Source organism: Abramis brama (assembly GCF_963993115.1).
Source record: "Abramis brama genome assembly, chromosome: 4".
NCBI lineage: Eukaryota > Metazoa > Chordata > Actinopteri > Cypriniformes > Leuciscidae > Abramis > Abramis brama.
In genome coordinates this window covers 29,342,305-29,357,304 of record NC_139966.1, presented here as the reverse complement: position 1 = coordinate 29,357,304, position 15,000 = coordinate 29,342,305, and the positions used below count along the sequence as shown (strand labels likewise).

At 48.7% G+C, this 15,000-nt stretch overlaps 2 protein-coding genes across 2 annotated transcripts in view; both read right to left on the bottom strand.

Moving 5' to 3' along the window:
* Positions 1 to 311: 311 nt before the first annotated feature.
* On the bottom strand, positions 312 to 6,844 carry LOC311082133 (uncharacterized protein; the record flags this gene model as incomplete). The annotated part of the gene is made up of 12 exons (XM_084112875.1): positions 6,002 to 6,844; positions 5,852 to 5,914; positions 5,697 to 5,783; positions 4,579 to 5,146; positions 4,271 to 4,445; positions 4,125 to 4,202; positions 3,228 to 4,035; positions 2,916 to 3,122; positions 1,939 to 2,531; positions 1,744 to 1,848; positions 1,343 to 1,695; positions 312 to 1,266 (listed from the first exon to the last, which is right to left on the bottom strand). The coding sequence occupies exons 1-12, from the start codon at positions 6,828 to 6,830 to the stop codon at positions 312 to 314; spliced, it is 4,821 nt and encodes a 1,606-aa protein (XP_083969001.1). The 5' UTR covers positions 6,831 to 6,844.
* A 3,243-nt stretch (positions 6,845 to 10,087) lies between these two features.
* Positions 10,088 to 15,000, bottom strand: part of LOC311082132 (uncharacterized protein) — a gene marked incomplete at its 3' end in the record, with an annotated part of 5,305 nt that continues 392 nt past the window's right edge. The window contains exons 2-8 of the mRNA XM_084112874.1: positions 14,362 to 14,929; positions 13,901 to 14,228; positions 13,004 to 13,811; positions 12,692 to 12,898; positions 11,715 to 12,307; positions 11,119 to 11,624; positions 10,088 to 11,042 (exon numbers count right to left, since the gene is read on the bottom strand). Of these exons, the coding sequence (XP_083969000.1) occupies positions 10,088 to 11,042; positions 11,119 to 11,624; positions 11,715 to 12,307; positions 12,692 to 12,898; positions 13,004 to 13,811; positions 13,901 to 14,228; positions 14,362 to 14,609 (3,645 nt within the window). The 5' untranslated portion in view covers positions 14,610 to 14,929. The remainder of the gene's footprint in view (positions 11,043 to 11,118; positions 11,625 to 11,714; positions 12,308 to 12,691; positions 12,899 to 13,003; positions 13,812 to 13,900; positions 14,229 to 14,361; positions 14,930 to 15,000) is intronic.

Below are 15,000 nucleotides of genomic sequence, written 5' to 3'. Positions count from 1 at the left end.
AAAACTAAGTACAAGACATTAATAAACAACAATAAACAACTAACAATGTAGAAATAGAATAGAACATTCTGTAATATAAATGAAACAAACAAGACATAATAGAAAGATGGAAAAAAAAGAACATTAACTGTATTTACACATAGATATGTATTTACAGGTATTTACAAACAATCTTTACTGGCATAGATGATGTTTACTTACACATATTTATTTACACTAATGGCTGTACAGGACCAGGTAGGTAAAAAGGTAAGAATATTTACATTTTGACATGTTTACATATTTACAGTCTAGTATTTACAAGATTATTATTATGGAGGTGGCTGTCCAGGTTTTTTCTGCTGGCGCTGTTCTACCAGCCACTCCTCTAAAGATTTGCCACCAGAGACACTGGGGCAAAACGTGGCACTGCCGAAGCGGCTGTGGCCGAACTCCTTAGTTTTGGGCTTGCCACACTTAGAGCATTTGTTATATGCCACTTCACGGACATATTTCCTTCTGTGGGCTCCACTGGCCTCCTCTTCTGCCCTGCGTCGCCTGTTCCTCTGAGTGAAGCGGGACACAGACACCGGGGCAGTGGGAGCAGGAGCCTCTGGCGCGTCAGGAAACACTGGAGTTGGAGCCAGGAGAGGAGCAGCTGAAGGGCCACCTGCAGCTGCTGCCATCATGGTGGGCACAGGGTTCAATAAAATGAACTGGGGCAGTGGCACAGGAACTGGGGGAGGAGTAGGAGCTGCTGGGGTAATGGGCCGCACAATTGTAGCACTGGCAGGTCGTTTGCCCGGCCGTAGCTTAGGAGCCTGTCCCGCTCTGTTAGGAGGAAGGACAAACTCGTGCCGGACCCCTGATGTGGAGGGAACTGGGGGAGGAGTAGGAGCTGCTGGGGTAATGGGCCGCACAATTGTAGCACTGGCAGGTCGTTTGCCCGGCCGTAGCTTAGGAGCCTGTCCCGCTCTGTTAGGAGGAAGGACAAACTCGTGCCGGACCCCTGATGTGGAGGGAACTGGGGGAGGAGTAGGAGCTGCTGGGGTAATGGGCCGCACAATTGTAGCACTGGCAGGTCGTTTGCCCGGCCGTAGCTTAGGAGCCTGTCCCGCTCTGTTAGGAGGAAGGACAAACTCGTGCCGGGCCCCTGATGTGGAGGGAGCCTCATCCAGCCTTTCCCGCGGAGCAGGAAGCTGTGAGCTGGCCACAGCGATGCGGTCTTCTGCAGCAAGGCCCTGGGAAAGGACAGTCACTTCCTGGGTGTTCTCCCTTCGATTAAACCTGCAATCAAAAAATGTATTCATTATAAATAACTGCTATCCCTTTCTTTCAAATGTCAATGTAAAACCATGCTTACCACTGAGTGAGAGTCCTCTGATTCAGTACAAACAGCTGAAGTGACGTGGCCTCCATCAGAGTGTGGCAGTTCAGCACCAGGTCTCGGATGTGGTGGTAATCGTTGAGCACCTTAGTCCAACGAGGAAGACGGACTCCATCTTTCTTAGTTGGGGACTTGTGCAGTGCACACAGTTTGATGCACATGGCCTCAACTAAGCGACTGGTGCTGGGCCACTGAGCCGGCCCCCCAGGATGACCGATCAGGCACCTCTTCACACTCTCCACACCTGGTGTCACTCCTGTGTTTTTCGGAGCCTTGAAGCGTCCGTGGGTCAGTTTGGGCTGGTGTCTGGGCTGATAGTGGATCCTCCTCTTGTCCCCATCAGGAAGAGCAGTCCACAGACGGATGACCTATGTGACCTGCTGCTCATCCAGGTAGAGTGCCTGACGGAGGGACACCAGGTACTCAGCCAGATCCTGCACCTTATCCCAGCCCGCAACGCCATCGGGTCCAAGAACAGGAGCCTGCAGGGAAGCATTACAATAAAAATACACAGCATGTTAAATGTCAGAGTGTAAAAGCAAAAAGAAACTAATAATGAGCAGCTTACTTACAGGAGCCTGGTCTGCAACACTGGACCCAGTTGATGTTGCAGGAGCAGAGGCAGCACTTGGCTGGACAGAAGGCTGTGGAGGAGACTGCAGAGGAGGGTGAACAGGGCGCTGCAGAGGAGGGTGTAGAAGAGGCAGAGAAGGGCACTGCTGAGGAGACTGCAGAGGAAGCTGGACAGAGTGCAGAGGAGGCTGAGCAGGGCGCAGAGAAGGAGATTGCAGAGGAGGCTGGGCAGGGCGCAGAAGAGGAGACTGCAGAGGAGGCTGGGCAGGGCGCAGAAGAGGAGACTGCAGAGGAGGCTGGGCAGGGCGCTGCAGTCCTTGGCTGGATGTGGGTGGCTGTAGTGAGGATGGTCCTGGTGCAGAGGGACAGGGGTTGAAGGTCTGGGGGCCGCTGCTGTGGACTGGGACAGTCTCAAAGGGGTCATAGAGGACTGGCACTGTGAGATCCTCAGGTTCCTCCTCAACGAAGCCTTCGTCCTGCACCACCTCATCATCCATCTGCTCAACCAGCCGATCCTCCTCTTCTGGGTTATCCATAATAGTCAGGGATTTCCCAGACTGACTGTACAGATACTCCATACCCAGCAGCTCCCCTGCAAAAGAACACACATACAAAGCACATTCACATTATTATAGCTGTAGTGGCTATTTGTCCATAACAAACTGAAACAAACAAACAATCAAACCTTTCAAAGTTTGATCGTTTGTAGGCTTGACGCAGTTTAACAGATCAAAAAATGAAAATAATAAACAAGAAAATAATAAGCATAAATGCTAAATAAAGCAAATTCACTTTAGCAAAAGAAAGCAAAGAAATTAGGTTATAAAGGCTCAAATTAAGCCTAAATTAAACAAAGTACAAATAACTCCAACAATAGTTGAAGTATTTGAAATAAAATATAAAAATGTACACTCAAACACTCATACACCTGTATAATGTATAATCTTTTGTTTGAGTTAACATGAATAATTCTCACCTGTGTAAGCCCCTGGAGGCTGGTAGCGCTCATCCAGGGACATCTTCAGCACTTTGCGGCTGAGCCGGTCCATTGCCTCCCTCTCAGCGCTGCTGTAGGTCCTCAGGTCAGTCTTTCCCCTCACTGCTTCATCCATCCGGTCCTGGTTCCAGCGCATCAGGCCTTCCAGGAGATAGGCCTGGAAATGTGCATCACTGGCACTGGTCCCTAGAGGTTAAATAAAGGCAAATATATGTAATCTATGTATTCAGAACGGCAGAACAGGTTATAAAAGTTTTAAGTTTTTAGCAGGTTATAAAAGTTATAACCTACCTGGGATGAAGCGATTTAAATGGAGGTGGAAAGACTCCAAGGAGGTGGAGCCACGAGCACAGCGATAGCAGCTGAGCTCCACACCACCCTTCTTCACTGTGCCTGTCTTCTGGTACAGAGGGAAGCCCTCTGGGTCCTGAATACAGGTGATGTGCCTCTGCTGGTCCATCCAGATCTGTTGGATGCGCTCGTGGTCCAGCAGTGGTACACCCAGAGTGTCCCTCCCCTTCTCACTGTCCATCTCTTCAATGAGCGCCTTGATCCTCCTGGTGGTCTCCTCCACTCCTCTGGTCCGCTTGCGACAGTGCAGCGCCAACTCCTTCCTGGTGATCAGCTTATCCAGGGCCTTCTCTGAGACTGGACAAGCTCCTCTGGCCTGTAGCTCCCCCTGTTTGGCCAACCGAAGAGCAGCGACATCATCTGGATCCAGCTCAAAGATGTACCTGGAAAGCCGAGTCATGAAGGTGCCGTAGAGCTGATGAGACTCCGTGATGACACCTGCTGCAAAGCGCCGCATGAAGTGCCAAATGTCTAGGCGCACTTGGAGCTCATCCCACTCTGTGAACATGGCTCTGACCTGCGACTGTCCGTGTGCGTGTGGGCTGCAGCAGTCTCTGTCCACATACATGACGGCGGGCGGTGCCACTCCCGCCTCCCTGTACCTCTTCATGAGACCCGCCGCCATGGGCCACAGTCCATGCCCCTCTGCCGCTGTGAGCACTGACACCAACACCTGGCCGTGCTCATTGCCTACATTAGTGCACCAACCAGCAGTGTTGGCAGCAGCACCGGCCAGTTTTTTGGTGACCTATGTAAAAAAAAAACAGTAGAATAAACAAATGTAAGAAAAATGTAAGATAATAACAATTATTATTATTCAAACTTGACTTTTTATACCTTTTTGGTGGAGTCCATCTTGAGGACAGAGCCAAAGACAGAGGTTATTTTGGCCTTGACCTCAGGTAGAGGACGTCCCTGGCATACACAGACAGCAGCCACTTGGGTTTGGGGATGGGTGGGAGGGGCGGAGGCGCAGAAAAGACTGGAGGCTCAATGATGGAGGAGTCTGTGAAGGGCTCACAGACAGTGAGGTACTCCAGCGTCCGCTGTGACCACGCTGAGGTGTGCTGCTCCTGCAGCTTTTTGTGAAGCTGCGTGACAGTGTTGCCCCGGGTCCTCTCCCGCATCATTATGACTACACGGTAGTCACACGTGTACCTACAGACAGTCAAATAATTCTGTTCAGTGCCACATCTTGTTATTTCAATGTTAATGTCAGTAAAGCAATGTATTTGATTTTATACAGTACAACAAATTACAGTGCATTGCTCTAAATATGAATGTGTTCTACCTGTATGTCAGAATGGCGGGGAATTTTCTGCGGTGTCCCATGTCGAGCTGTCCCAGGATGTCTTCAGACCAGGCTGGATACTTCTTCTTGCACCCTTTGCACTCCAGATACTCTGTGGCCATGTCATACCACCCGTCTATGTCCAGGACCTTGCGCACAGTGCGATAAAGGCCAGCAGCTGTCAGCTTGTGGTTATTGCAGGCTGGCTTGACACAGACAAGTGGAATGGACCACATCTTCAGTGGCATCCAGAGGAAAAGAGGGCGGCAGAAGAAGATATCAGGAGAAGCAGGGGGCTGGGTGAAGACGGTCGGGGGCTGGGGAGGGTACCACCAGAAGTTGGGATGTGGCGTCAGCTCAGGCTTCCCTGTTTTTGTGTTGGCCCTGAACAGAGTCTTCCCGATCCAGTCCTGCTGGAAAGATGGGAGTTGCTCATTCCAGTGGACAGGAAGCTCTGCAGGCGAATGGGATACCTGGTCAGGGGTCCACAATGCTGGAGGAGCAGGAGCAGGAGCAGGGGCAGGAGCACGAGCCGGGGCAGGAGCAGGGCCTCTCGAGGCCGCAGTGGCTGGAGCGTAAAAAGACACAACATAATTATCTTATTGTTTTAGACTTTCACTGCATGACTTTCTCATCTCTGCTGGACAGCTACTGCGGTTACAAGGTTTAGTGCAAAGCATGTATGATTAGTAGACAGGCGACATGATGATGAAACGATGGAAGGAAGCAGTGAAAATCATCCTGTTTTTCACCCAAGCACCATTAGGACAAATACAAGAAGAAAAATGAGATGGGATCAGCCAAGTGTGAAGCAAAGCAGCCCAAACACTGTGAGCGCCTCTAACTACAACAGCCACTTATTCCAAGGGGAGTGGGGGACGTGTGAGATGACAAGAATGAGCTTTAGTAAGTGATTATGATAAAAAATGAAATAAAAACCTTTTACATACACCTTTAAATTCCCTTTTTGCTTTGAAGATGTTCACTCAAAGAGTGAATGTAGATTGACACCTGAGAAGTGCCATTCCTCTGTGTTGTAAAATAAAAGAATATGATGTCATTTAAAAAATACTGTTGTCACAGAATTGTTTGTAAAATATTGTTTAAGATTTACATACCTTGAGGAAGTTGCTCCTCAGCTTGTGAGGCTACAGTTGCCATCTCCTCGTCATCTTCCTCCTCAAAAAAATCCCTAGCAGCAGAGTCTGTAAAATAACATAAAACACTAAGCACATGTCACCAACACACTTGTATGCGTTAAAGTGATACTCACCACATGTAAAGAGCCGTCTCCGGGCTGCGGACTCAGACGCAGGAGGGAAACGTGGTCCTGCAGCTGTTGTTTACAAAACACGTATTTTCGTTAGACATATATACTGCATAATATATACTGTAATGACTTTAAAGCTTGCAAATCACTTACAGGGTTTGGCTGGAGACAAAATCTTTTGTGCCAGCTGTGAAGCAGATAAATGCTTCCCCCGCGCCAACAGGGTCTTCACGTTGGTAGCCAGCAGTGGCCTGTTCTGAGTGGCAGCAGGTGGAGGAGGAACAGACACAGTGGCAGTGGGCACAGCAGCAGTGGGGGCAGATGCAGCGGGCACAGTGGTGGTGGGCACGTGGGCTGGAGCCTGCCTCTTCAGCACGTATGCTTTGAAAAGGGCCATGTTGGTGTTGGGCCTGGCCTTTGCCTTCTTCAGGTAGGTGATGAGAGCCTGGGCCTCCTTGCTTGGGTCCTCATACACCTCCTTCATTGACCTACCCTTAAAATCACCAAACTCCACCATCAGACATCCAGAGTCTCCCGTCCTCTGGGCCTCCTGCAGCATGGCCTGTTTTTTCTGATACACCTCCACAGCCTCGCCTACCTCCCTGATCTGCGAGGTGTATCTGAGGAACATGTGTTTGTTGGCCGACAGCGGGTTGTCCCTCTCCTCCTCCCCCAAAATGCTGCTGACCAGATACACGGCATACCCCAGTGAGTTTTCCAGCAGCCACAGGAACCTCTGGCCCTGGTGTTTCCCAAACTGGATCTTGCAGTGAGCCAGAACCAGGAACTGGTCTCCAGGATTCCCTCCATTCTGCCTCACAAAGGCAGTGGCCTCAGCCAGGACCTCCTCCTTACACCTGGCCCTCCCTGCCACCACGATCTGACTCCTATTGGCCTCCTCAGTTGGCCCCATTAGGAGTCGACCCTCAGAGGTTTTTCGGAAAACCGGGTATGCATACATAATCTGAAAGGACACAGGCATAACAGAACGTTACATAGCTGTCATATTCCAACTGAAAGTATTTTACTACACCATTTGGTTTTAATGTAATTAATTAATGATCATATGTTTTATGAATTGATTTTACCAGCATTATTGTTATTTTATACAACTGTGAATCACTTTGAATTGCCTTGTGTACAAATTGTGCTCTACAAATAAACTGTCTTGATTGCGTATATGACTGTAAATCATTTAATAATTGAAACACTGGATTTATAAAACCTTTCAGCATTCAATGAACTTACAATGGTGGGCTTAATTCATTTACAAATCATTCACTGCTGCCCTGGAGTCGCTAAGTAATTGTAGTAGCATCTTATCATATTTAGCTATGTTGTACTACCCACAGTATCTTGACAGCATCAAGGCCGGGATGTAACTATTATTTTATACATAAAATAGTTCTTGGTACAATCTTGCTGGTATCATGAAATGCATAAATCGTTTTGTTTTGTTTAGCTTTTGTGGCATATCTTTTATAACATAGTTGAGAATCATCTTTATACAAAGTTTGGTATATCAAATCCTGAAACCTAAAAAATTATTGGTGATTTAAAAAAAAAAAACATTGTTTTTGCCTATTCATGTCTTTTTAAATAAAATAACAATCATAATAATAAATGAGTCCTGGTGTCCTCTACAGAGGACATAGTATAACATATATATGAATAAAACATTATTTAAAAAAAAAAAGTTTTTTGTAAAAAGTGTTCTTATGCATTATCAAAATAATGTAATGACACAAAAAAATACTAAATTAACACACAAAAAAAATTGGTCTCAGGAGGACATAGCTTAATTAGCGGCCGGCTAATTAACTTGACAGTAGTGACATGTTTTTTACTGTATTTATCATGGGAAAAGTTACAGGTTCACAGGTACTTAAGAAAACGTGTGCTAGCTAGCTATATTGGCATGTTTTATTTTCCCAAAATACACACTGTATACGAATAAATAATGAACGAATATACAGTAATGAAGAATAGCCTTACCTGTTGCTGTTGCAAAGATGACAATAATAGATGACAATAATAGCGGCCGCCGATTGGTCAAAAGTAGTAAGCCACGGGAGAGAAACGCAATTGGTCAAAATTAAGCCACATGAGAGCAACGCGATTGGTCAAAAGTAAGCCACAGGAGAGAAACGCAATTGGTCAAAAGTAAGCCACAGGAGAGAAACGCGATTGGTCAAAAGTAAGCCACAGGAGAGAAACGCGATTGGCTCCCGTGGGCTTACTTTGGGCTTACTTTGGCTCAATCGGTAGGAAGCATTAGGCGCAAGCGAGAGGTAGCGGGATCGATGCCCGCATTCTCCATGTGGTGCAACTCTCTAGATGAGCTTTTGAGCCTCACTGCTGCCGAAAAGTTTTTTCGGACGTGGCCCTGCGCACATTCCTGGCAAAAGCAGGTCCCACCGAGATTTGAACTCGGATCGCTGGATTCAGAGTCCAGAGTGCTAACCATTACACCATGGAACCTTGGCGTGGCTCACCTTTTCCCACCGAGCAGCGGAGAGTTAAGTATTTCAGCCTAGAAGCGCGATAGCAAGGAGCAAGTGAAGCTTTTGCTTTTTAAGCCCATGTTTCCCCGATTCCGACTCGGTTTGAGAGTGCCAAGTTCACCGCCACATCAGCAGTTGCGCATCACCTCTGTTTTTTCCCTCCCTTCCGCAAAATAAAAGGTTCCACCGAGATTTGAACTCGGATCGCTGGATTCAAAGCCCAGAGTGCTAACCATTACACCATGGAACCAACGCGGCCAGAGACCTGGCCGTCTGAAAGGCAGAAAGGCTATGTGGAATCAGGTAGAAAGGAGGTGGAGCTTTGTCACTGGACCCCCTCGACCAAAAGGCACGGACACGGTTCCTCTGCCGAAACCCGGGATTGAACCAGGGACCTTTAGATCTTCAGTCTAACGCTCTCCCAACTGAGCTATTTCGGCCAGGTCCGCAGGCGTCTTAGCCAGCAGAGATTTCTGGGAGACCGTCCGTCACTTTCGAGACGAGCAGAGCTGAAGGCCTGATTAGCTGAAGGTCGTTATTAGCACCACGCTCTAACCAACTGAGCTAACCGGCCTCGCTCTGACCGTTTTTATCCCCAGTTTCTCCGAAATATCCTGGTTTCCCTAATCAGGCTGAAGAGATTAAAAGCAAAGCCTAAGAACGGGCTCGTCCGGGATTTGAACCCGGGACCTCTCGCACCCTAAGCGAGAATCATACCCCTAGACCAACGAGCCAACACAAACGCCCTCCCTGCTGCCGCCTGGCCGCAAACATTTCCGCTTGCATGGCTTAAAGCGCAATTTTCTTTGTGGCCACTGGCAATCGCGCTGCAGCACCTGCACACATGCTCTCCATCGGCAAGGGGAATTAGCTCAAATGGTAGAGCGCTCGCTTAGCATAAGAAGGGGCCCAATCTTTGCGCCCCGCACGCAAGCGAAAAAGACGCAGAAAACGGGAATACGCGCACAGATTTGCCCTGCAACAATATTCGGGCTATATTCCTGTGAGTTTTAGTTACATTTGAAACAAGTCACCCTCCGCGGGCTGGGCTCGAACCCGTGTTCTGCGCGACTATAGTGTGTGATCAACTGCGCCTGCGCCTGGTTTAATAAAACAAATAAAAATGTTTCTTCAAATATGTTTTTGTGTGTGTGGGATTGATTGATATGATTTATCAGATTTATTTTAGGACACTTCAAATGTTTTATTAAAATGAATACACACAAATATTGAAATGACACTTCAAATGTAAAATGTTTTATTAAAATGAATACACACAAATATTGAAATAAGTACACACACACATACAAATATATGTACATACACAAAATATATATAGGACATTATGTACAGATTGCACATTCCAGTCCCAAGGCAATTAAAAGCAGCACGATGAATAAGAGTGTGAACAGTATTTATTTACTAAAACTAAGTACAAGACATTAATAAACAACAATAAACAACTAACAATGTAGAAATAGAATAGAACATTCTGTAATATAAATGAAACAAACAAGACATAATAGAAAGATGGAAAAAAAAGAACATTAACTGTATTTACACATAGATATGTATTTACAGGTATTTACAAACAATCTTTACTGGCATAGATGATGTTTACTTACACATATTTATTTACACTAATGGCTGTACAGGACCAGGTAGGTAAAAAGGTAAGAATATTTACATTTTGACATGTTTACATATTTACAGTCTAGTATTTACAAGATTATTATTATGGAGGTGGCTGTCCAGGTTTTTTCTGCTGGCGCTGTTCTACCAGCCACTCCTCTAAAGATTTGCCACCAGAGACACTGGGGCAAAACGTGGCACTGCCGAAGCGGCTGTGGCCGAACTCCTTAGTTTTGGGCTTGCCACACTTAGAGCATTTGTTATATGCCACTTCACGGACATATTTCCTTCTGTGGGCTCCACTGGCCTCCTCTTCTGCCCTGCGTCGCCTGTTCCTCTGAGTGAAGCGGGACACAGACACCGGGGCAGTGGGAGCAGGAGCCTCTGGCGCGTCAGGAAACACTGGAGTTGGAGCCAGGAGAGGAGCAGCTGAAGGGCCACCTGCAGCTGCTGCCATCATGGTGGGCACAGGGTTCAATAAAATGAACTGGGGCAGTGGCACAGGAACTGGGGGAGGAGTAGGAGCTGCTGGGGTAATGGGCCGCACAATTGTAGCACTGGCAGGTCGTTTGCCCGGCCGTAGCTTAGGAGCCTGTCCCGCTCTGTTAGGAGGAAGGACAAACTTGTGCCGGACCCCTGATGTGGAGGGAACTGGGGGAGGAGTAGGAGCTGCTGGGGTAATGGGCCGCACAATTGTAGCACTGGCAGGTCGTTTGCCCGGCCGTAGCTTAGGAGCCTGTCCCGCTCTGTTAGGAGGAAGGACAAACTCGTGCCGGACCCCTGATGTGGAGGGAACTGGGGGAGGAGTAGGAGCTGCTGGGGTAATGGGCCGCACAATTGTAGCACTGGCAGGTCGTTTGCCCGGCCGTAGCTTAGGAGCCTGTCCCGCTCTGTTAGGAGGAAGGACAAACTCGTGCCGGGCCCCTGATGTGGAGGGAGCCTCATCCAGCCTTTCCCGCGGAGCAGGAAGCTGTGAGCTGGCCACAGCGATGCGGTCTTCTGCAGCAAGGCCCTGGGAAAGGACAGTCACTTCCTGGGTGTTCTCCCTTCGATTAAACCTGCAATCAAAAAATGTATTCATTATAAATAACTGCTATCCCTTTCTTTCAAATGTCAATGTAAAACCATGCTTACCACTGAGTGAGAGTCCTCTGATTCAGTACAAACAGCTGAAGTGACGTGGCCTCCATCAGAGTGTGGCAGTTCAGCACCAGGTCTCGGATGTGGTGGTAATCGTTGAGCACCTTAGTCCAACGAGGAAGACGGACTCCATCTTTCTTAGTTGGGGACTTGTGCAGTGCACACAGTTTGATGCACATGGCCTCAACTAAGCGACTGGTGCTGGGCCACTGAGCCGGCCCCCCAGGATGACCGATCAGGCACCTCTTCACACTCTCCACACCTGGTGTCACTCCTGTGTTTTTCGGAGCCTTGAAGCGTCCGTGGGTCAGTTTGGGCTGGTGTCTGGGCTGATAGTGGATCCTCCTCTTGTCCCCATCAGGAAGAGCAGTCCACAGACGGATGACCTCTGTGACCTGCTGCTCATCCAGGTAGAGTGCCTGACGGAGGGACACCAGGTACTCAGCCAGATCCTGCACCTTATCCCAGCCCGCAACGCCATCGGGTCCAAGAACAGGAGCCTGCAGGGAAGCATTACAATAAAAATACACAGCATGTTAAATGTCAGAGTGTAAAAGCAAAAAGAAACTAATAATGAGCAGCTTACTTACAGGAGCCTGGTCTGCAACACTGGACCCAGTTGATGTTGCAGGAGCAGAGGCAGCACTTGGCTGGACAGAAGGCTGTGGAGGAGACTGCAGAGGAGGGTGAACAGGGCGCTGCAGAGGAGGGTGTAGAAGAGGCAGAGAAGGGCACTGCTGAGGAGACTGCAGAGGAAGCTGGACAGAGTGCAGAGGAGGCTGAGCAGGGCGCAGAGAAGGAGATTGCAGAGGAGGCTGGGCAGGGCGCAGAAGAGGAGACTGCAGAGGAGGCTGGGCAGGGCGCAGAAGAGGAGACTGCAGAGGAGGCTGGGCAGGGCGCTGCAGTCCTTGGCTGGATGTGGGTGGCTGTAGTGAGGATGGTCCTGGTGCAGAGGGACAGGGGTTGAAGGTCTGGGGGCCGCTGCTGTGGACTGGGACAGTCTCAAAGGGGTCATAGAGGACTGGCACTGTGAGATCCTCAGGTTCCTCCTCAACGAAGCCTTCGTCCTGCACCACCTCATCATCCATCTGCTCAACCAGCCGATCCTCCTCTTCTGGGTTATCCATAATAGTCAGGGATTTCCCAGACTGACTGTACAGATACTCCATACCCAGCAGCTCCCCTGCAAAAGAACACACATACAAAGCACATTCACATTATTATAGCTGTAGTGGCTATTTGTCCATAACAAACTGAAACAAACAAACAATCAAACCTTTCAAAGTTTGATCGTTTGTAGGCTTGACGCAGTTTAACAGATCAAAAAATGAAAATAATAAACAAGAAAATAATAAGCATAAATGCTAAATAAAGCAAATTCACTTTAGCAAAAGAAAGCAAAGAAATTAGGTTATAAAGGCTCAAATTAAGCCTAAATTAAACAAAGTACAAATAACTCCAACAATAGTTGAAGTATTTGAAATAAAATATAAAAATGTACACTCAAACACTCATACACCTGTATAATGTATAATCTTTTGTTTGAGTTAACATGAATAATTCTCACCTGTGTAAGCCCCTGGAGGCTGGTAGCGCTCATCCAGGGACATCTTCAGCACTTTGCGGCTGAGCCGGTCCATTGCCTCCCTCTCAGCGCTGCTGTAGGTCCTCAGGTCAGTCTTTCCCCTCACTGCTTCATCCATCCGGTCCTGGTTCCAGCGCATCAGGCCTTCCAGGAGATAGGCCTGGAAATGTGCATCACTGGCACTGGTCCCTAGAGGTTAAATAAAGGCAAATATATGTAATCTATGTATTCAGAACGGCAGAACAGGTTATAAAAGTTTTAAGTTTTTAGCAGGTTATAAAAGTTATAACCTACCTGGGATGAAGCGATTTAAATGGAGGTGGAAAGACTCCAAGGAGGTGGAGCCACGAGCACAGCGATAGCAGCTGAGCTCCACACCACCCTTCTTCACTGTGCCTGTCTTCTGGTACAGAGGGAAGCCCTCTGGGTCCTGAATACAGGTGATGTGCCTCTGCTGGTCCATCCAGATCTGTTGGATGCGCTCGTGGTCCAGCAGTGGTACACCCAGAGTGTCCCTCCCCTTCTCACTGTCCATCTCTTCAATGAGCGCCTTGATCCTCCTGGTGGTCTCCTCCACTCCTCTGGTCCGCTTGCGACAGTGCAGCGCCAACTCCTTCCTGGTGATCAGCTTATCCAGGGCCTTCTCTGAGACTGGACAAGCTCCTCTGGCCTGTAGCTCCCCCTGTTTGGCCAACCGAAGAGCAGCGACATCATCTGGATCCAGCTCAAAGATGTACCTGGAAAGCCGAGTCATGAAGGTGCCGTAGAGCTGATGAGACTCCGTGATGACACCTGCTGCAAAGCGCCGCATGAAGTGCCAAATGTCTAGGCGCACTTGGAGCTCATCCCACTCTGTGAACATGGCTCTGACCTGCGACTGTCCGTGTGCGTGTGGGCTGCAGCAGTCTCTGTCCACATACATGACGGCGGGCGGTGCCACTCCCGCCTCCCTGTACCTCTTCATGAGACCCGCCGCCATGGGCCACAGTCCATGCCCCTCTGCCGCTGTGAGCACTGACACCAACACCTGGCCGTGCTCATTGCCTACATTAGTGCACCAACCAGCAGTGTTGGCAGCAGCACCGGCCAGTTTTTTGGTGACCTATGTAAAAAAAAAACAGTAGAATAAACAAATGTAAGAAAAATGTAAGATAATAACAATTATTATTATTCAAACTTGACTTTTTATACCTTTTTGGTGGAGTCCATCTTGAGGACAGAGCCAAAGACAGAGGTTATTTTGGCCTTGACCTCAGGTAGCCGCGAGAGGACGTCCCTGGCATACACAGACAGCAGCCACTTGGGTTTGGGGATGGGTGGGAGGGGCGGAGGCGCAGAAAAGACTGGAGGCTCAATGATGGAGGAGTCTGTGAAGGGCTCACAGACAGTGAGGTACTCCAGCGTCCGCTGTGACCACGCTGAGGTGTGCTGCTCCTGCAGCTTTTTGTGAAGCTGCGTGACAGTGTTGCCCCGGGTCCTCTCCCGCATCATTATGACTACACGGTAGTCACACGTGTACCTACAGACAGTCAAATAATTCTGTTCAGTGCCACATCTTGTTATTTCAATGTTAATGTCAGTAAAGCAATGTATTTGATTTTATACAGTACAACAAATTACAGTGCATTGCTCTAAATATGAATGTGTTCTACCTGTATGTCAGAATGGCGGGGAATTTTCTGCGGTGTCCCATGTCGAGCTGTCCCAGGATGTCTTCAGACCAGGCTGGATACTTCTTCTTGCACCCTTTGCACTCCAGATACTCTGTGGCCATGTCATACCACCCGTCTATGTCCAGGACCTTGCGCACAGTGCGATAAAGGCCAGCAGCTGTCAGCTTGTGGTTATTGCAGGCTGGCTTGACACAGACAAGTGGAATGGACCACATCTTCAGTGGCATCCAGAGGAAAAGAGGGCGGCAGAAGAAGATATCAGGAGAAGCAGGGGGCTGGGTGAAGACGGTCGGGGGCTGGGGAGGGTACCACCAGAAGTTGGGATGTGGCGTCAGCTCAGGCTTCCCTGTTTTTGTGTTGGCCCTGAACAGAGTCTTCCCGATCCAGTCCTGCTGGAAAGATGGGAGTTGCTCATTCCAGTGGACAGGAAGCTCTGCAGGCGAATGGGATACCTGGTCAGGGGTCCACAATGCTGGAGGAGCAGGAGCAGGAGCAGGGGCAGGAGCACGAGCCGGGGCAGGAGCAGGGCCTCTCGAGGCCGCAGTGGCTGGAGCGTAAAAAGACACAACATAATTATCTTATTGTTTTAGACTTTCACTGCATGACTTTCTCATCTCT